At 52.5% G+C, this 21155-nt stretch overlaps 3 protein-coding genes across 4 annotated transcripts; all 3 read right to left on the bottom strand.

The window, feature by feature from the left end:
* Positions 1–3254: 3254 nt before the first annotated feature.
* On the bottom strand, positions 3255–4732 carry LOC135271677 (somatotropin-like). The gene is made up of 5 exons (XM_064369423.1): positions 4723–4732; positions 4312–4472; positions 3983–4102; positions 3726–3890; positions 3255–3464 (listed from the first exon to the last, which is right to left on the bottom strand). Exons 1-5 carry the CDS (start codon positions 4730–4732, stop codon positions 3255–3257), a joined length of 666 nt encoding a protein of 221 aa, XP_064225493.1.
* A 7446-nt stretch (positions 4733–12178) lies between these two features.
* On the bottom strand, positions 12179–14466 carry LOC135271700 (somatotropin-like). Of its 2 annotated transcripts, none has more exons than XM_064369606.1 (5): positions 14415–14466; positions 13261–13421; positions 12933–13052; positions 12676–12840; positions 12179–12423 (listed from the first exon to the last, which is right to left on the bottom strand). In XM_064369606.1, the coding sequence occupies exons 1-5, from the start codon at positions 14464–14466 to the stop codon at positions 12226–12228; spliced, it is 696 nt and encodes a 231-aa protein (XP_064225676.1). In that variant the 3' UTR covers positions 12179–12225. The 2 variants fall into 2 exon arrangements, with proteins under 2 accessions (XP_064225676.1, XP_064225677.1); XM_064369607.1 differs by lacking the exon at positions 14415–14466 and adding an exon at positions 13674–13683.
* Positions 14467–17160: 2694 nt separating this feature from the next.
* On the bottom strand, positions 17161–18622 carry LOC135271676 (somatotropin-like). Its single transcript, XM_064369422.1, has 5 exons — positions 18613–18622; positions 18202–18362; positions 17873–17992; positions 17617–17781; positions 17161–17355 (listed from the first exon to the last, which is right to left on the bottom strand). Exons 1-5 carry the CDS (start codon positions 18620–18622, stop codon positions 17161–17163), a joined length of 651 nt encoding a protein of 216 aa, XP_064225492.1.
* Between the last annotated feature and the right edge of the window lie 2533 nt (positions 18623–21155).

Genomic DNA, 21155 nt, shown 5'->3' with positions numbered 1-21155 from the left:
GCCCCCTGGCTTGTCATCTTTCCCTTCCCACCGTCACCAGCGCTGTGAGGGTTGTGCACAGAGTGTCAGCCAGAGGCACCACCCATCCTGGCCTCTTTAAGGGGCAGGTGGGTGCCCTCTGGCAGCATGCCATGGTGGCCAACCTGAAGGCAGGAAAGGATGTCAGGATAGCTAGTCCTTGAGACCCACACAGACCCCATCCCACTCTCTATCCTATCCCTTTCCTCCTCCCCGCATGGTTCCTGTCCTCCCACCAGAGAGAGAGTGTGTGCTGGGAAAAGGGGCCAACGACAGCCAATGGATTCTGGGGGTTCTGGGCAAGATTCAGTCCTGAATTCCACTTTGGCTGAGTCCTCCTGGGCCCGCCTGAGGGAGCTGGATGCAGTGCTAACACTGACCACTAGAGGGAACCAACCCCATTCTTGGCCTTTCACTCTTCCTGAGCCTTGGGGCTCCCCCAGGTCTGTGGGGACGAAGAACCCAGACTCAGGCTATTACCCCAGCTCCTTGGACCTGCAGCAGAGGTAAAAACCAAGAAACAGAAATCCTGGCAACAGACATGAACCACAAGCGTTTCCTCCTATAGCCCTGAAACCATCAGAGAATCTCAAAGTTGGAAGAGCTCTTGAAAGTTTGAGTCTCCTCCCCAGCTTTGGAACTCAGAACGCATCCTGCTGAAATATGCCCTATGCAGCCATGGAAGCCCCTCCTCCTTTTTCTCCTCCTCCTTTCCAGATCTGTATGGAGCTTATCCAGTTGCAAAGGGCCTGCCTGTACATTCTCACATCTGACCTGCCACTTGTCTTGTGAAGGACCTATTATGATCATCCCATTTCACAGATCATGAGACTGAGGCTCAGAGAGACTGACTTGCATGAGCTACCTCAGCCAGGGCAGCAGCTCTCCACAACCTTGTTCTTCCCACATTGTGTCATTCAAAGCCCTTTCTCCAGGCCGGGCATGGTGGTTAACACCTGTAATCCCAGCATTTTGGGAGGCTGAGGTGGGTGAATCATTTGAGATCAGTGATTCAAGAACTGCCTGGTCAACATGGCAAAACTCCATCTCTATTAAAAACAGCAAAATTAGCTATGCATGGTGGCACATGCCTATAATTCTAGTTACTTCTTGAGGGCAGGGGGGTGGGTGAGGTGGGAGAATCCCTTGAACACAGGAGGCAGAGGTTGCAGTGAGGCAAGATCCCACCTCTACACTCAGGCCTTGGTGACATAGCAGAACTCCAGCTTAAAGAAAAAAAAAGAAGAAGACAGAGCAGGTAGTGTGGTGCTACTAGTTACTTAGTTATTCTGGCTTCTTTTTTTTTTTTTTCCAGATGGAGTCTCATCCTGTCACACTGGAGTGCAGTGGCATGATCTTGGCTCACTGCAACCTCTGCCTCCTGGGTTCAAGTGATTCTCCCACCTCAGCCTCCTGAGTAGCTGGGATTACGGGCACCAACCACTATGCGGGGCTAGTTTTTGTACTTTTATAGTAGAGACGGGGTTTCACCGTGTTGGCCAGGCTGGTCTCAAACTCCTGACTTCAGGTGATCCACATGCCTTGGCCTCCTAAGTACTGAGATTACAGGTGTGAGTCACCGCTCCCAATACAGTTATTTCAGCTTCTAAATTTCTGTGAGTTCAGGGATCCTGACCCCAACACAAGGGGCCCTTGCCTCATTTTGTTCTTCCATAAGGGGCAGATTGTTCTCCCTCAATTCCCAGGTGTTAATGGCCCAGTGGCATAGGGTGCCTTTTAGAAACCTCACGGCAGGACAAGGTGAAGGCAGAGAAGGCCAGGACTGAGCCTCCTGTCTCCTGGTGCCCAGGGCTGAGGCTATTTCAGTATAATCTGAAGGTCACAAGCATCAGATGCCCCCTAGAGATGAGAGCAGGAAAGAACACCCTCTCCTGCCCTGAAATCTTCCACCCCTGAGTTTAAGGGCATTGAGCACTCGACGCTGTAGAAACACAAGCAAGCAAACAAGCAAACGCTTCCGGAAGTGGTTGGCAGTGGTGTTGCCAACCAACATTGAAAACCCACACCCCTGTGGTCGAGGATGTGAATGCTGGGCCCTGCCACCTCCCCCTTTTCAGAGCAGAAGACAGAGCTCATTTTCTGCCGTCATTCCTGAAGCATAACCCGACCAGCACCCCAGACTTATCATCTGCTGGGAGGGCACTGGGCTGTGGGCTGTTCTCCAGGCACGCCTGTGGGAGGATCCGACAGGGATGTCATCAACGATACCAGCTCTGAGAAACATGGGGTCACTGGGAGGGCGGAGACACCACTTACCCCTGCTCCTTCCAGCACCACCAAAGAGGAGGAGCCAGGTGGGAATGGAGGAGGGTCCCTGAGCTCCACGTAGCTTTCTGCGTCCCCCACCATCCTTCCTCCAATGTCAACTGGGACATGGAGCCCCCATGACAGGGCCTTTTAGCCAGTGCAGGGGACTTAGATGTGGACTGTGAGTTCTGCAGGTGGTGCTGGTTCCCACCCCTCTCCATTGCATCTTCCTAAGGGAAGCGAGTATCAGCTGGGATTTATCCCTTCCCATCCAGTCCTCATTGTTTACGTTGTTATCTATCTGGCACCTGTCGGCACTTCATTTGCAACCCCAATGAAAATGTGTCTTCCACTTCCCTTGCCCTAATTTAGATCCTAAAAGCTCTGGTTCTCTATGTTTTAAACTCATTTTTGCATTGTTCTCATTTCCCAAGGGTCTTTGGGCTTAAGGAATATTCATCTTAAAAGTCTTCTGTACACACGTTGTTCTGTGACATTGTTTTCTCACTTTTTGGGGACGTTTTGCCTCTGCCGTTAATAGCCTGTCTTGTTTTCATTTCTTCTCACTCCTGGTGGGCTAGGTTTGGTGTTTCTGGTGATGGTTGGAGAGGAAAAAATGCTTTCAAGTCATCACTGGGATGACTGATGAGCTGTGACCAGCGAGCTGGGAGCACTGACCTGGTGGAGTGGCCTCAGGAAGTAATAGACAGCAGTCATGTGCCAGCTTCCTTCTGGCCCAGGAAGGGGCAAGTCCTTTATGTTTCAGGGGCCTGGTTCCCGATAGACCCCACAGGCCCTGCAGGTTGTCTTCCCAACCTGCCCCTTGCTCCATAACCCCACCCCCACCCCGTAATATTAGAGAAGGACACCTAATCAGACAAAATGATGCAACGTAATTTTATTAGGATAGGGCTGGTGGACACTGGAGTGCCACTTTTCGGGGCCAGGAGAGGCACTGGGGAGGGTTCTCAGGGATGCCACCCGGGGAAGCGACAGCTGCCCTCCACTGAGCGGCACTTCACAATGCGCAGGAATGTTGCAACCTTGCTCATGTCTCTCCGGAAGCAATAGAGCAGCCCGTAGTTCTTGAGCAGTGTGTCACCGTTTTCCAAGTTGATGTCAAAGTTGCTGTAGGTCTGCCCGATCTTCTCAGTCTGGGGGCTGCCATCTTCCAGCCTCTGCAAAGTGAAGGAAGAGAAGGAGAGGCCAAGCGCTTGGACACTGTTCCCTCCCTCTCTCAGTCATTCTTTTCCCTCCCTCCCCTCCAAGGCTCCAGGGTATAGAGAAAGGCCTGGAGGATTCACGAGTGGAAATGAAGAATAAGCTGAGTTCTCCTGGGTCAGGGCCTGACTGCTAAAAAGAGAGCAGCAGTGTTTCTTTCCCCCAGCTCTGGAAGCCAGTGGGGCCCCAGGATTGGGGACCCCTGGTGCCACCCTCACCGCAATGAGAGTTTGGATGACTTCCTCTAGGTCCTTCAGGTACTCATAGATGAAGCTGTTCGAGACACTATGCAGTTGGCTGTTGGCAGAGACAGTGCTGAGGTACTGCACGGGCTTGAGCCACAACTGGACGAGCAGCAGGGAGTTGTGGAGCAGCTCTAGGTTCTGCAGGGGAAGGACCAGCAGTGGGTGTGCTGCCCGGGGGCTCTGACCACAGGCCTCCCCCATCCCTGCCTGGGGAGTGGGTGGGCACTCACAGATTTCTGCAAAGTTTCCTTTCTGTCAGTGGGTGTTGGGATAGACACTGAGAAACAAAGGGAGGTCATGGCGTTCTGTCGGAAGAAATCGCTCTGTTCCTTCAGGGTACGAGCTTCTTCCTAGGAGAAGGACCGCCCATCAATACCTATGCTGGTGACCAGCTCCCATTGTTCCTTTTCCGGGACCTCACTCAGTGTATGCTCATCTGCCTGCATCTTCGATTCAGAAAACAATCCTGAGCTCCTTCGTCTCCTCCCATTACTTCCCAGCAAGGCAAAGTCACCCCTTCCTGCCAACCTTGACATGCATCCATTTGTCAAGAGCTTACAAACTTCTGGTAGATGTCAAAGGCCAGACGGTTCAGGCGAGAGGCGCGGATCATAGCATAGTCATAAAGCGAGGATAAGGGAAATGCTGGGAAGGCACCAGCCTCTCGAAGCCAGGGCAGGCAGAGCAGGGTGAAAGTCAGGAGCAGGGATGCCTGGGAGACTAGGGAGAAACCAGAGGGCGTGGGAGGGAGCCGGAGAGCAAGAGGGCAGTGCTCTTGCTCAGGGGCTGTTTCTTTTCTGTCTCTCCCTCCAGGGACCAGGAACATTCTGGTCCAAATATCTGGGCTTAGATGGCGATACCCACATTCAGAAGACCGAAACCTAAGGGTTAGTGTCCCCCGTCCCATCTACAGGGCGCCGCCTCTCCCCTCAGGACATATAATGCAGAAAGGGATTTTAGGGGCACTTACCTACAGCCATTGCAGCTAGGTGAGCGGTCCACAGGACTCTCCGTGGTTTGGGGAGTTGGGCCTTGGGATCCTGGAGCTGGTCTCTTGTGTGCCCTTTTATACCCTGTCCCCTTCTCTCGCCCTGCTGGTCCCTACCTGTTTCTATGTATGTATGGGCAAGGGAGGGTCACGGACATGCCTGTGTAGTGGATAATTTAGAAGCTTCTCCCACACATGCTGGTATCATGCCCCCTGGCTTGTCATTTTTCCCTTTCCACCGTCACCAGCGCTGTGAGGGTTGTACACAGAGTGTCAGCCAGAGGCACCACCCATCCGGTCCTCTCTTTTAGGGGCAGGTGGGTGCCCTCTGGCAGCATGCCATGGTGGCCAACCTGAAGGCAGGAAAGGATGTCAGGATAGCCAGTCCTTGAGACCCACACGGACCCCATCCCACTCTCTATCCTATCCCTTTCCTCCTCCCCGCATGGTTCCTGTCCTCCCACCAGAGAGAGAGTGTGTGCTGGGAAAAGGGGCCAACCACAGCCAATAGATTTTGGGGGTTCTGGGCAAGATTCAGTCCTGAATTCCACTTTGGCTGAGTCCTCCTGGGCCCGCCTGAGGGAGCTGGATGCAGTGCTAACACTGACCACTAGAGGGAATTAAGCACCTACTTTGCCCTCCACTTTCCCTGCGCCTTGGGGCTCCCACAGTTCTGCGGGGATGAAGAATCCAGACTCAAGCAGAGATAAAAACCAAGAAACAGAAATCCCGGCAACAGACATAAACCGCAAGCACTTCCTCCCATTGCCCTGAATCCATCAGAGAATCTGAAAGTTGGAAGAGCTCTTGAAGGTTTGAGTCTCCTCCCCAGCTTTGGGACTCAGAACACATCACACTGAAATATGCCCTATGCAGCCATGGAAGTCCATCCTCCTTTCCAGCTCTGTGTAGAGCTTATCCAGTTGCAAAGGGCCTGCCTGTGATTCTCACATCTGACCTGTCACTTGTCTTGTGACGGAGCTATTATGATCATCCCATTTCACAGATCAAGAGACTGAGGCTCAGAGAGACTGACTTGCATGAGCTACCACAGCCAGGGCAGCAGATCTCCACAAGCTTGCTCTTCCCACAATGCATCATTCAAAGTCCTTTCTCCAGGCCAGGCATGGTGGTTAACACCTGTAATCCCAGCATTTTGGGAGCCTGAGGTGGGTGGATCATTTGAGGTCAGGAGTTCAAGACCAGACTGGTCAACAGGCAAAACTCCATCTCTACTAAAAATACAAAAATTGGCTGTGCATGGTGGCCCATGCCTGTAATCCCAGCTACTCCGAAGGGTGAAATGGGAGAATCCCTTGAACCTATGAGGCAGAGTTTGCAGTGAACCAAGATTGTGCCACCGCACTCCAGCCTGGTGCCAGAGCAGAACTCCATCTCAAAAAAAAAAAGAAAAAAGAAAAAAGAAAGAAAGATAGAAAGATAAACGTTCTTTCTCGAGTGCAGTAGCATGGTGCTATTCCTTTAGTTATTTCTGCTGGCTCTTCTTCCTCCTCCTCTTCCTCCTCTTTCTCTTCTTCTCCTTCTCTTTCTTCTTCCTTCCCCTCATCCTCCTTCTCCTTCTCTCCTTCTTCTTCAAAATGGAGTCTCATTCTGTCACCCAGGCTAGAGTGCAGTGGCATGATTTTGACTCACTGCAACCTCTGCCTCCTGGGTTCAAGGCATTCTCCCACCTCGGCCTCCTGAGTAGCTGGGATTACAAGTGCCCCCCACTATGCCAGGTGAATTTTTGTACTTTTTTAGTAAAGATGGGGTTTCACCATGTTGACCAGTCTGGTCTTGAACTCCTGACTTCAGGTGATCTGCCCGCCTTGGCCTCCCAAGGTACTGAGATCCAACCCAGTTATTTCAGCTTCTAAATTTCTCTGAGTTCAGGGATCCTGCCCCCAACACGAGCAGCCGTTTGCCTCATTTTGTCCTTCTATAAGGGGCAGATTGTTCTCCCTCAATTCCCAGGTGAGAATGGTCCAGTGGCACGGGGTGCCTTGTGGAAACCTCACAGCAGGACAAGGTGAAGGCAGAGAAGGCCAGGACTGAGCCTACTGTCTCCTGGTGCCCAGGGTTGGGGTTATTTCAATATCACCTGAAGGTCACAAGCATCAGATGCCCCCAGAGATGAGAACAGGAAAGAACACCCTCTTCTGCCTGAAATCTTCCACCCCTGAGTTTAAGGGCATCGAGCACTCGATGCTGTAGAAACACAAGCAAGCAAACAAGCAAACACTTCCAGAAGTGGTTGGCAGTGGTGTTGCCAACCAATATTGAAAACCCACAACCCTGTGGTCTAGGATGTGAATTCTGGAATCTGCCACCTCCTCCTTTTCAGAGTAGAAGACAGAGCTCATTTTCTGCCGTCATTCCTGAAGCATAACCCGACCAGCACCCCAGACTCATCATCTGCTGGGAGGGCACTGTGCTGTGGGCTGTTCTCCAGGCACGCCTGTGGGAGGACCCGACAGGGATGTCATCAACGATACCAGCTCTGAGAAACATGGGGTCACTGGGAGGCTGGAGACACCACTTACCCCTGCTCCTTCCAGCACCACCAAAGAGGAGGAGCCAGGTGGGAATGGAGGAGGGTCCCTGAGCTCCACGTAGCTTTCTGTGTCTCCTACCATCCTTCCTCCAGTGTCACCTGGGACATGGAGCCCCCATGACAGGGCCTTTTAGCCAGTGCAGGGGACGTAGATGTGGACTGTGAGTTCTGCAGGTGGTGCTGGTTCCCAGCCCTCTGTGTTGCATCCCCCTAAGGGAAGCGAGTATCAGCTGGGATTTATCCCTTCCCATCCAGTCCCCATTGTCTCCATTGTTATCTGAGTTTCCTTTTTGCTGGCAGGTGTCGGGATAGACTGTGAGAAGGAGAGGGAGGTCTGGGGGTTGTGGCACCTGCTGGCACTGCGTTTAGAAATCCAAATAAAATATCTCATCCACTTTCTTGCCCTAATTCAGACCCCAAATGCTCTGGTTCTGTACATCTCAAATTCATTTTTGCATTGCTCTCATTTCCCAAGGGTAGTTGGGCTTAAGGAATATTTATCTTAAAATTCTTCTGCACACAAGTAATTCCAAGACATTGTTTTCTCACTTTTTGGGGAACTTTTGCTTCTGCACTTAATAGCCTGTCTTGTTTTCATTTATTCCCACTCCTGGGGGGCTAGGTTTGGTGTTGCTGGTGATGGTTGGGGAGGAAGAAGTGCCTTCAAATAATCACTGGGATGTTCAGTGAGCTGTGACCAGCGAGCTGGGAGCGCTGACCTGGTGGAGTGGCCTCAGGAAGTAATAGACAGCAGTGCTGTGCCTGCTTCCTTCTGGCCCAGGAAGAGGCAAGTCCTTTAGGTTTCAGGGGCCTGGTTCCCGATAGACCCCACAGGTCCTGCAGGTTGTCTTCCCAACCTGCCCCTTGCTCCATACCCCCACCCCCACCCCATAATATTAGAGAAGGACACTTAGTCAGACAAAATGATGCAACTTAATATTATTAGGCAGGGCTGGTGGACACTGGAGTGCGACCTTCCGGGGCCAGGAGAGGCAATAGGGAGGGGTCACAGGTATGCCACCCGGTAGCTAGAAGCCACAACTGCCCTCCACAGAGCGGCACTGCACAATGCACAGGAATGTCTGGACCTTATCCGTGTCCTTCCGGAAGCAGTAGAGCAGCCCGTAGTTCTTGAGCAGTGCGTCATTGTTCTGCGAGTTGATGTCAAACTTCCTGTAGGTCTGCCTGAAGATCTCCCCAGTCTGGGGGCTGCCATCTTCCAGCCTCTGCAAAGGTCTCCCTCAGGGACCAGGAATATTCTGAGATTGGCCGAATATCTGGGCTTAGATGGTGATGCTCACATCCAGAAGCCCCAAGCCTGAGGGTTAGAGCCCCCGTCCCATCTACAGGGCGCCGCCTCTGCTGTCCAGACACATCCTGCTCATAGGGGTTTTAGGGGCGCTTACTTGCAGTCATTGCAGCTAGCTGAGCTGTCCACAGGACTCTCCGTGGTTTGGGGAGTTTGGCCTTGGGATCCTGGAGCTGGGCTCTTGTGGGCCCTTTTATACCCTCGCCCCTTCTCTCTGCCTGCTGGCCCCCACCTGTTTCTATGCACGTTCATGCAAGGGGGGCCACTGACGTGCCTGTGCTAATGGATAATTTAGAAGCTTCTCCCACACATGCTGGTATCATGCCCCCTGGCTTGTCATCTTTCCCTTCCCACCGTCACCAGCGCTGTGAGGGTTGTGCACAGAGTGTCAGCCAGAGGCACCACCCATCCTGGCCTCTTTAAGGGGCAGGTGGGTGCCCTCTGGCAGCATGCCATGGTGGCAAACCTGAAGGCAGGAAAGGATGTCAGGATAGCCAGTCCTTGAGACCCACACGGACCCCATCCCACTCTCTATCCTATCCCTTTCCTCCTCCCCGCATGGTTCCTGTCCTCCCACCAGAGAGAGAGAGTGTGTGTTGGGAAAAGGGGCCAACGACAGCCAATGGATTCTGGGGGTTCTGGGCAAGATTCAGTCCTGAATTCCACTTTGGCTGAGTCCTCCTGGGCCCGCCTGAGGGAGCTGGATGCAGTGCTAACACTGACCACTAGAGGGAACCAACCCCATTCTTGGCCTTCCACTCTTCCTGAGCCTTGGGGCTCCCCCAGGTCTGTGGGGACGAAGAAACCAGACTCAGGCTATTACTCCAGCTCCTTGGACCTGCAGCAGAGGTAAAAACCAAGAAACAGAAATCCTGGCAACAGACATGAACCACAAGCGTTTCCTCCTATAGCCCTGAAACCATCAGAGAATCTCAAAGTTGGAAGAGCTCTTGAAGGTTTGAGTCTCCTCCCCAGCTTTGGAACTCAGAACGCATCCTGCTGAAAGATGCCCTATGCAGCCATGGAAGCCCGTCCTCCTTTTTCTCCTCCTCCTTTCCAGCTCTGTATGGAGCTTATCCAGTTGCAAAGGGCCTCCCTGTGCATTCTCACATCTGACCTGTCACTTGTCTTGTGAAGGAGCTATTATGATCATCCCATTTCACAGATCAAGAGACTGAGGCTCAGAGAGACTGACTTGCATGAGCTACCTCAGCCAGGGCAGCAGAACTCCACAAGCTTGCTCTTCCCACATTGTGTCATTCAAAGTCCTTTCTCCAGGCCGGGCATGGTGGTTAACACATATAATTCCAGCATTTTGGGAGGCTGAGGTGAGTGGATCACTTTAGGTCAGGAGTTCAAGACCAGACTGGTCAACATGGCAAAACTCCATCTCTATTAAAAATACCAAAATTAGCTGTGCTTGGTGAGGGATGCCTGTAATCCCAGCTACTAGGGAAGGTGAGGTGGGAGAATCCCTTGAACCCAGGAGGCAGAGGTTGATGAAAGCCAAGATCACACCTCTGCACTCCAGCCTTGGTGATATAGCAGAAGGCCCACTCAAAAAAAAAAAAAAAAAAAAAAAAAAAAAGTCCTTTCTCCAGAACAGGTAGTGTGGTGCTACTCAGTTATATAGTTATTCTACCTGCTGCTGCTGCTGCTGCTTTTTTTTTTTTTTCAGACGGAGTCTCATTCTGTCACCCAGGCTGGAGTGCAATGGCATGATCCTGGCTCACTGCAACCTCTGCCTCCTGGGTTCAAGTGATTCTCCCGCTTCAGCCTCCTGAGTAGCTGGGATTACAGGCATCCACCACTATGCCGGGCTAATTTTTGTACTTTTTAAGTAGAGACGAGGCTTCACCACGTTGGCCAGGCTGGTCTGAAACTCCTCCTGACTTCAGGTGATCTGCCTGCCTTGGCCTCCCAAATTACTGAGATTACAGGGATGAGTCACTGCTCCCAACCCAGTTATATCAGCTTCTAAATTTCTCTGAGTTTAGGGATCCTGCCCCCAACGCAAGCGGTCCTTTGCCTCATTTTGTCCTTCCACAAGGGGCAGATATTCTCCCTCAATTCCCAGGTGAGAATGGCCCGGTGGCACGGGGTGCCTTTTAGAGAAACCTCACAGCAGGACAAGGCGAAGGCAGAGAAGGCCAGGACTGAGCCTACTGTCTCCTGGTGCCCAGGGTTGGGGCTGTTGCAATATCATCTGGAGGTCACAAGCAACAGATGCCCCCCAAAGATGAGAGCAGGAATGAACACCCACTCCTGCCCTGAAATCTTCCACCCCTGAGTTTAAGGGCCTCGAGCACTCGATGCTGTAGAAACACAAGCAAGCAAACAAGCAAACGCTTCCAGAAGTGGTTGGCAGTGGTGTTGCCAATCAACATTGAAAACCCACAACCCTGTGGTCGAGGATGTGAATGCTGGGCCCTGCCACCTCCCCCTTTTCAGAGCAGAAGACAGAGCTCATCTGCCACCACTCCTGAAGCATTACCCAACTAGCACCCCAGACTTCTCATCTGCTGGGAGGGCACTGGGCTGTGGGCTGTTCTCCAGGAGGGCTATGGGAAGATTCCAGGGAAATGTCATCAACGATACCAGCTCTGAGAAACATGGGATCCCTGGGAGGGTGGAGACACCACTTACCCCTGCTCCTTCCAGCACCACCAAAGAGGAGGAGCCAGGTGGGAATGGAGGAGGGTCCCTGAGCTCCACGTAGCTTTCTGCGTCCCCCACCATCCTTCCTCCAGTGTCAACTGGGACATGGAGCCCCCATGACAGGGCCTTTTAGCCAGTGCAGGGGACTTAGATGTGGACTGTGAGTTCTGCAGGTGGTGCTGGTTCCCACCCCTCTCCATTGCATCTTCCTAAGGGAAGCGAGTATCAGCTGGGATTTATCCCTTCCCATCCAGTCCTCATTGCTTACGTTGTTATCTATCTGGCACCTGTCGGCACTTCATTTGCAATCCCAATGAAAATGTGTCTTCCACTTCCCTTGCCCTAATTCAAATGCCAAATGGTCTGGTTCTGTACATCTCAAATTTATTTCTGCATTGTTCTCATTTCCCAAGGGTCATTGGGCTTAAGGAATATTCATCTTAAAATTCTTCTGCACACAAGTAATTCCATGACATTGTTTTCTCACCTGTTGGGGAAGTTTTGCCTTTGCACTTAATAGCTGGTCTTGTTTTCATTTATTCCCACTTCTAGGGGGTAGGTTTGGTGTTTCTGGTGACGGTCGTGGAGGAAGAAATGCCTTCAAATCATCTCTGGGTTGACCAGTGAGCTGTGACCAGCAAGCTGGGAGCACTGACCTGGTGGAGTGGCCTCAGTGAGTAATAGACAGCAGTGCTGTGCCGGCTTCCTTCTGGCCCAGGAAGAGCCAAGTCCATTATGTTTCAGGAGCCTGGTTCCCAACAAACCCCTCTGGCTCTGTGGGTTGTCTTCCCAACCTGCCCCTTGCTCCATACCGCCACCCTCCACCCCATAATATTAGAGGACACCTAGTCAGACAAAATAATGCGACTTAGTTTTATTAGGACAGAGCTGGTGGGCACTGGAGTGCCACCTTCCAGGCCCAGGAGAGGCACTCAGGAAGGGCCACAGGAATGCCACCCGGCAGCTAGAAGCCACAGCTGCCCGGCACAGAGTGGCACTGCACAATGCGCAGGAACGTCTCGACCTTGTCCATGTCCTTCCGGAAGCAGAAGAGCAGCCAGTAGTTCTTGAGCAGTGCGTCATCGTTGTGCGAGTTTCTGTCAAACTTGCTGTAGGTCTGCCCGAAGAGCTCCCCAGTTTGGGGGCTGCCATCCTCCAGCCTCTGCAAAGTGAAGGAAGAGAAGGAGAGGCCAAGTGCTTGGACACTGTTCCCTCCCTCTCTCATTCATTCTTTCTCCTCCCTCCCTCTAAGGTGAAGAGAAAGGGCTGGTGGATTCACGAGTGGAAATGAAGAATAAGCTGAGTTCTCCTGGGTCAGGGCCTGACTGCTAAAAAGAGAGCAGCAGTGTTTCTTTCCCCCAGCTCTGGAAGCCAGTGGGGCCCCAGGATTGGAGACAGCTGGCGCCATCCTCACCCCCATCAGAGTTTGGATGCCTTCCTCTAGGTCCTTCAGGTACTCATAGACATCGGTGTGCAAGATGTTATGCAGTCGGCTGTTGGCAAAGACACTGCCGAGGAGCTGCACGGGCTCGAGCCAGGACTGGATGAGCAGCAGGGAGATGTGGAGCAGCTCTAGGTTCTGCAGGGGAAGGACTGGCAGTGGGTGTGCTGCCCGGGGGCTCTGACCACAGGCCTCCCCCATCCCTGCCTGGGGAGAGGGCGACCACTCACGGATTTTGTCAGCACTTCCTCCTTGTTGGCAGGTGTCGGGATAGACTCTGAGAAGCAGAGGAAGGTATTGGGGTTACGCAGGAAGAAATACTTCTGTTCCTTCGGGATATAATTTCCTTCCTAGCAGAAAGATCACACATCAAGGTCTATGCTGGTGACCAGCTCCCATTCTTACTTTTCTGGGACCTCATTCAGCATGTGCTCATCTGCCTGCATTTTCACTTCAGAAAACAACCATGAGCTCCTTCATCTCTCCCCATTACTTCCTAGCAGGGGAAAGTCACCCCTTCCTGCCACCCTGATGGGCACCTATTCCCCAAGAACTTACAAACTCCTGGTAGGTGTCAAAGGCCAGCTGATGCAGCTGATGGGCAAGGAGCATAGCGTCATCAAAAAGCCTGGATAAGGGAATTCTTGGAATGGCACCAGTCTCTTGAAGCCAGGGCAGGCAGAGCAGGGCAAGAGCCAGGAGCAGGGACATCCGGGAGCCTGGGGAGATGCCGTAGGGGAAGGGAGGGAGCCAGAGAGCAAGTGGCCAGCGCTCTTGCTCAAGGGCAGATTTTTTTTGGTCTCCCTTCAGGGACCAGGAACATTCTGAGATTGGCCGAATATCTGGGCTTAGATGGTGATGCTCACATCCAGAAGCCCCAAGCCTGAGGGTTAGAGCCCCCGTCCCATCTACAGGGCGCCGCCTCTGCTGTCCAGACACATCCTGCTCATAGGGGTTTTAGGGGCGCTTACTTGCAGTCATTGCAGCTAGCTGAGCTGTCCACAGGACTCTCCGTGGTTTGGGGAGTTTGGCCTTGGGATCCTGGAGCTGGGCTCTTGTGGGCCCTTTTATACCCTCGCCCCTTCTCTCTGCCTGCTGGCCCCCACCTGTTTCTATGCACGTTCATGCAAGGGGGGCCACTGACGTGCCTGTGCTAATGGATAATTTAGAAGCTTCTCCCACACATGCTGGTATCATGCCCCCTGGCTTGTCATCTTTCCCTTCCCACCGTCACCAGCGCTGTGAGGGTTGTGCACAGAGTGTCAGCCAGAGGCACCACCCATCCTGGCCTCTTTAAGGGGCAGGTGGGTGCCCTCTGGCAGCATGCCATGGTGGCCAACCTGAAGGCAGGAAAGGATGTCAGGATAGCCAGTCCTTGAGACCCACACGGACCCCATCCCACTCTCTATCCTATCCCTTTCCTCCTCCCCGCATGGTTTCCGTCCTCCCACCAGAGAGAGAGTGTGTGCTGGGAAAAGGGGCCAACCACAGCCAATAGATTCTGGGGGTTTAGGGCATGATTCAGTCCTGAATTGCAGAGTCCTGGGCCCGCCTGAGGGAGCTGGATGCAGTGCTAACACTGACCACTAGAGGGAACCAACCCCATTCTTGGCCCTCCCCTCTCCCTGAGCTTTGGGGCTCCTCCAGGTCCCTGGGACAAACAGACTCAGGCTATTACCCCAGCTCCTTGGACCTGCAGCAGAGATAAAAACCAAGAAACAGAAATCCCGGCAACAGACATGAACCACAAGCGCTTCCTCCCATAGCCCTGAAACCATCAGAGAATCTCAAAGTTGGAAGAGCTCTTGAAGGTTTGAGTCTCCTCCCCAGCTTTGGAACTCAGAACGCATCCTGCTGAAATATGCCCTATGCAGCCATGGAAGCCCCTCCTCCTTTTTCTCCTCCTCCTTTCCAGATCTGTATGAAGCTTATCCAGTTGCAAAGGGCCTGCCTGTGCATTCTCACATCTGACCTGCCACTTGTCTTGTGAAGGACCTATTATGATCATCCCATTTCACAGATCATGAGACTGAGGCTCAGAGAGACTGACTTGCATGAGCTACCTCAGCCAGGGCAGCAGCTCTCCACAACCTTGTTCTTCCCACATTGTGTCATTCAAAGCCCTTTCTCCAGGCCGGGCATGGTGGTTAACACCTGTAATCCCAGCACTTTGGGAGGCTGAGGTGGGTGAATCATTTGAGATCAGTGATTCAAGAACTGCCTGGTCAACATGGCAAAACTCCATCTCTATTAAAAACAGCAAAATTAGCTATGCATGGTGGCACATGCCTATAATTCCAGTTACTTCTTGGGGGCAGGGGGGTGGGTGAGGTGGGAGAATCCCTTGAACACAGGAGGCAGAGGTTGCAGTGAGCCAAGATCCCACCTCTACACTCAGGCCTTGGTGACATAGCAGAACTCCAGCTTAAAGAAAAAAAAAAAGAAGAAGACAGAGCAGGTAGTGTGGTGCTACTAGTTACTTAGTTATTCTGGCTTCTTTTTTTTTTTTTTTCCAGATGGAGTCTCATCCTGTCACACTGGAGTGCAGTGGCATGATCTTGGCTCACTGCAACCTCTGCCTCCTGGGTTCAAGTGATTCTCCCACCTCAGCCTCCTGAGTAGCTGGGATTACGGGCACCAACCACTATGCGGGGCTAGTTTTTGTACTTTTTTAGTAGAGACGGGGTTTCACCGTGTTGGCCAGGCTGGTCTCAAACTCCTGACTTCAGGTGATCCACATGCCTTGGCCTCCTAAGTACTGAGATTACAGGTGTGAGTCACCACTCCCAATACAGTTATTTCAGCTTCTAAATTTCTGTGAGTTCAGGGATTCTGCCCCCAACACAAGCGGCCCTTTGCCTCATTTTGTCCTTCCATAAGGGGCAGATTGTTCTCCCTCAATTCCCAGATGAGAATGGCCCAGTGGCATAGGGTGCCTTTTAGAAACCTCACGGCAGGACAAGGTGAAGGCAGAGAAGGCCAGGACTGAGCCTCCTGTCTCCTGGTGCCCAGGGCTGAGGCTATTTCAGTATAATCTGAAGGTCACAAGCATCAGATGCCCCCTAGAGATGAGAGCAGGAAAGAACACCCTCTCCTGCCCTGAAATCTTCCACCCCTGAGTTTAAGGGCATTGAGCACTCGACGCTGTAGAAACACAAGCAAGCAAACAAGCAAACGCTTCTAGAAGTGGTTGGCAGTGGTGTCGCCAACCAACATTGAAAACCCACACCCCTGTGGTCGAGGATGTGAATGCTGGGCCCTGCCACCTCCCCCTTTTCAGAGCAGAAGACAGAGCTCATTTTCTGCCGTCATTCCTGAAGCATAACCCGACCAGCACCCCAGGCTCATCATCTGCTGGGAGGGCACTGGGCTGTGGGCTGTTCTCCAGGCACGCCTGTGGGAGGATCCGACAGGGATGTCATCAACGATACCAGCTCTGAGAAACATGGGGTCACTGGGAGGGCGGAGACACCACTTACCCCTGCTCCTTCCAGCACCACCAAAGAGGAGGAGCCAGGTGGGAATGGAGGAGGGTCCCTGAGCTCCACGTAGCTTTCTGCGTCCCCCACCATCCTTCCTCCAGTGTCAACTGGGACATGGAGCCCCCATGACAGGGCCTTTTAGCCAGTGCAGGGGACTTAGATGTGGACTGTGAGTTCTGCAGGTGGTGCTGGTTCCCACCCCTCTCCATTGCATCTTCCTAAGGGAAGCGAGTATCAGCTGGGATTTATCCCTTCCCATCCAGTCCTCATTGTTTACGTTGTTATCTATCTGGCACCTGTCGGCACTTCATTTGCAACCCTAATGAAAATGTGTCTTCCACTTCCCTTGCCCTAATTTAGATCCTAAAAGCTCTGGTTCTCTATGTTTTAAACTCATTTTTGCATTGTTCTCATTTCCCAAGGGTCATTGGGCTTAAGGAATATTCATCTTAAAAGTCTTCTGTACACACGTTGTTCTGTGACATTGTTTTCTCACTTTTTGGGGACGTTTTGCCTCTGCCGTTAATAGCCTGTCTTGTTTCCATTTCTTCTCACTCCTGGTGGGCTAGGTTTGGTGTTTCTGGTGATGGTTGGAGAGGAAAAAATGCTTTCAAGTCATCACTGGGATGACTGATGAGCTGTGACCAGCGAGCTGGGAGCACTGACCTGGTGGAGTGGCCTCAGGAAGTAATAGACAGCAGTCATGTGCCAGCTTCCTTCTGGCCCAGGAAGGGGCAAGCCCTTTATGTTTCAGGGGCCTGGTTCCCAATAGACCCCACAGGCCCTGCAGGTTGTCTTCCCAACCTACCCCTTGCTCCATACCCCCACCCCCACCCCATAATATTAGAGAAGGACACCTAATCAGACAAAATGATGCAACGTAATTTTATTAGGATAGGGCTGGTGGACACTGGAGTGCCACTTTTCGGGGCCAGGAGAGGCACTGGGGAGGGGTCTCAGGGATGCCACCCGGCAGCTAGAAGCCACAGCTGCCCTCCACTGAGCGGCACTTCACAACGCGCAGGAATGTTGCAACCTTGTTCATGTCTCTCCGGAAGCAATAGAGCAGCCCGTAGTTCTTGAGCAGTGTGTCACCGTTTTCCAAGTTGATGTCAAAGTTGCTGTAGGTCTGCCCGATCTCCTCAGTCTGGGGGCTGCCATCTTCCAGCCTCTGCAAAGTGAAGGAAGAGAAGGAGAGGCCAAGCGCTTGGACACTGTTCCCTCCCTCTCTCAGTCATTCTTTTCCCTCCCTCCCCTCCAAGGCTCCAGGGTATAGAGAAAGGCCTGGAGGATTCACGAGTGGAAATGAAGAATAAGCTGAGTTCTCCTGGGTCAGGGCCTGACTGCTAAAAAGAGAGCAGCAGTGTTTCTTTCCCCCAGCTCTGGAAGCCAGTGGGGCCCCAGGATTGGGGACCCCTGGTGCCACCCTCACCGCAATCAGAGTTTGGATGACTTCCTCTAGGTCCTTCAGGTACTCATAGATGAAGCTGTTTGAGACACTAGGCAGTTGGCTGTTGGCAGAGACACTGCTGAGGTACTGCACGGGCTTGAGCCACATCTGGACGAGCAGCAGGGAGATGCGGAGCAGCTCTAGGTTCTGCAGGGGAAGGACCAGCAGTGGGTGTGCTGCCCGGGGGCTCTGACCACAGGCCTCCCCATCCCTGCCTGGGGAGTGGGTGGGCACTCACAGATTTCTCCAGAGTTTCATTTCTGTTAGTGGGTGTTGGGATAGACACTGAGAAACAAAAGGGGGTCCTGGCGTTCTGTCGGAAGAAATCGCTCTGTTCCTTCAGGGTACGAGCTTCTTCCTAGGAGAAGGACCGCCCATCAATACCTATGCTGGTGACCAGCTCCCATTGTTCCTTTTCCGGGACCTCACTCAGTGTATGCTCATCTGCCTGCATCTTCGATTCAGAAAACAATCCTGAGCTCCTTCGTCTCCTCCCATTACTTCCCAGCAAGGCAAAGTCACCCCTTCCTGCCAACCTTGACATGCATCCATTTGTCAAGAGCTTACAAACTTCTGGTAGATGTCAAAGGCCAGCTGGTTCAGGCGAGAGGCGCGGATCATAGCATAGTCATAAAGCGAGGATAAGGGAAATGCTGGGAAGGCACCAGCCTCTCGAAGCCAGGGCAGGCAGAGCAGGGTGAAAGTCAGGAGCAGGGATGCCTGGGAGACTAGGGAGAAACCAGAGGGCGTGGGAGGGAGTCGGAGAGCAAGAGGGCAGTGCTCTTGCTCAGGGGCTGTTTCTTTTCTGTCTCTCCCTCCAGGGACCAGGAACATTCTGGTCCAAATATCTGGGCTTAGATGGCGATACCCACATTCAGAAGCCCGAAACCTGAGGGTTAGTGTTCCCCGTCCCATCTACAGGGCGCCACCTCTCCCCTCAGGACATATAATGCAGAAAGTGATTTTAGGGGCACTTACCTACAGCCATTGCAGCTAGGTGAGCGGTCCACAGGACTCTCCGTGGTTTGGGGAGTTGGGCCTTGGGATCCTGGAGCTGGTCTCTTGTGTGCCCTTTTATACCCTGTCCCCTTCTCTCACCCTGCTGGTCCCTACCTGTTTCTATGTATGTATGGGCAAGGGAGGGTCACGGACATGCCTGTGTAGTGGATAATTTAGAAGCTTCTCCCACACATGCTGGTATCATGCCCCCTGGCTTGTCATTTTTCCCTTTCCACCGTCACCAGCGCTGTGAGGGTTGTACACAGAGTGTCAGCCAGAGGCACCACCCATCCTGTCCTCTCTTTTAGGGGCAGGTGGGTGCCCTCTGGCAGCATGCCCTGGTGGCCAACCTGAAGGCAGGAAAGGATGTCAGGATAGCCAGTCCTTGAGACCCACACGGACCCCATCCCACTCTCTATCCTATCCCTTTCCTCCTCCCCGCATGGTTCCTGTCCTCCCACCAGAGAGAGAGTGTGTGCTGGGAAAAGGGGCCAACCACAGCCAATAGATTTTGGGGGTTCTGGGCAAGATTCAGTCCTGAATTCCACTTTGGCTGAGTCCTCCTGGGCCCGCCTGAGGGAGCTGGATGCAGTGCTAACACTGACCACTAGAGGGAATCAAGCACATACTTTGCCCTCCACTTTCCCTGCGCCTTGGGGCTCCCACAGTTCTGCGGGGATGAAGAATCCAGACTCAAGCAGAGATAAAAACCAAGAAACAGAAATCCCGGCAACAGACATAAACCGCAAGCACTTCCTCCCATTGCCCTGAATCCATCAGAGAATCTGAAAGTTGGAAGAGCTCTTGAAGGTTTGAGTCTCCTCCCCAGCTTTGGGACTCAGAACACATCACACTGAAATATGCCCTATGCAGCCATGGAAGCCCATCCTCCTTTCCAGCTCTGTGTAGAGCTTATCCAGTTGCAAAGGGCCTGCCTGTGCATTCTCACATCTGACCTGTCCCTTGTCTTGTGAAGGAGCTATTATGATCATCCCATTTCACAGATCAAGAGACTGAGGCTCAGAGAGACTGACTTGCATGAGCTACCACAGCCAGGGCAGCAGATCTCCACAAGCTTGCTCTTCCCACAATGCATCATTCAAAGTCCTTTCTCCAGGCCAGGCATGGTGGTTAACACCTGTAATCCCAGCATTTTGGGAGCCTGAGGTGGGTGGATCATTTGAGGTCAGGAGTTCAAGACCAGACTGGTCAACAGGCAAAACTCCATCTCTACTAAAAATACAAAAATTGGCTGTGCATGGTGGCCCATGCCTGTAATCCCAGCTACTCCGAAGGGTGAAATGGGAGAATCCCTTGAACCTATGAGGCAGAGTTTGCAGTGAACCAAGATTGTGCCACCGCACTCCAGCCTGGTGCCAGAGCAGAACTCCATCTCAAAAAAAAAAAAAAAAGAAAAAAGAAAGAAAGATAGAAAGATAAACGTTCTTTCTCGAGTGCAGTAGCATGGTGCTATTCCTTTAGTTATTTCTGCTGGCTCTTCTTCCTCCTCCTCTTCCTCCTCTTTCTCTTCTTCTCCTTCTCTTTCTTCTTCCTTCCCCTCATCCTCCTTCTCCTTCTCTCCTTCTTCTTCAAAATGGAGTCTCATTCTGTCACCCAGGCTAGAGTGCAGTGGCATGATCTTGACTCACTGCAACCTCTGCCTCCTGGGTTCAAGGCATTCTCCCACCTCGGTCTCCTGAGTAGCTGGGATTACAAGTGCCCCCCACTATGCCAGGTGAATTTTGTACTTTTTTAGTAAAGATGGGGTTTCACCATGTTGACCAGTCTGGTCTTGAACTCCTGACTTCAGGTGATCTGCCCGCCTTGGCCTCCCAAGGTACTGAGATCCAACCCAGTTATTTCAGCTTCTAAATTTCTCTGAGTTCAGGGATCCTGCCCCCAACACGAGCAGCCGTTTGCCTCATTTTGTCCTTCTATAAGGGGCAGATTGTTCTCCCTCAATTCCCAGGTGAGAATGACCCAGTGGCACGGGGTGCCTTGTGGAAACCTCACAGCAGGACAAGGTGAAGGCAGAGAAGACCAGAACTGAGCCTCCTGTCTCCTGGTGCCCAGGGTTGGGGTTATTTCAATATCACCTGAAGGTCACAAGCATCAGATGCCCCCAGAGATGAGAACAGGAAAGAACACCCTCTTCTGCCTGAAATGTTCCACCCCTGAGTTTAAGGGCATCGAGCACTCGATGCTGTAGAAACACAAGCAAGCAAACAAGCAAACGCTTCCAGAAGTGGTTGGCAGTGGTGTTGCCAACCAATATTGAAAACCCACAACCCTGTGGTCTAGGATGTGAATTCTGGAATCTGCCACCTCCTCCTTTTCAGAGTAGAAGACAGAGCTCATTTTCTGCCGTCATTCCTGAAGCATAACCCGACCAGCACCCCAGACTCATCATCTGCTGGGAGGGCACTGTGCTGTGGGCTGTTCTCCAGGCACGCCTGTGGGAGGACCCGACAGGGATGTCATCAACGATACCAGCTCTGAGAAACGTGGGGTCACTGGGAGGC

The sequence above is a fragment of the Aotus nancymaae genome, unplaced genomic scaffold (genome assembly GCF_030222135.1).
Source record: "Aotus nancymaae isolate 86718 unplaced genomic scaffold, 86718_ANA_hifiasm-v0.15.2.pri h1tg000089l, whole genome shotgun sequence".
NCBI lineage: Eukaryota > Metazoa > Chordata > Mammalia > Primates > Aotidae > Aotus > Aotus nancymaae.
Note: the sequence above shows the minus strand (reverse complement) of the source record. Positions and strands in the feature narration are given on the sequence as shown.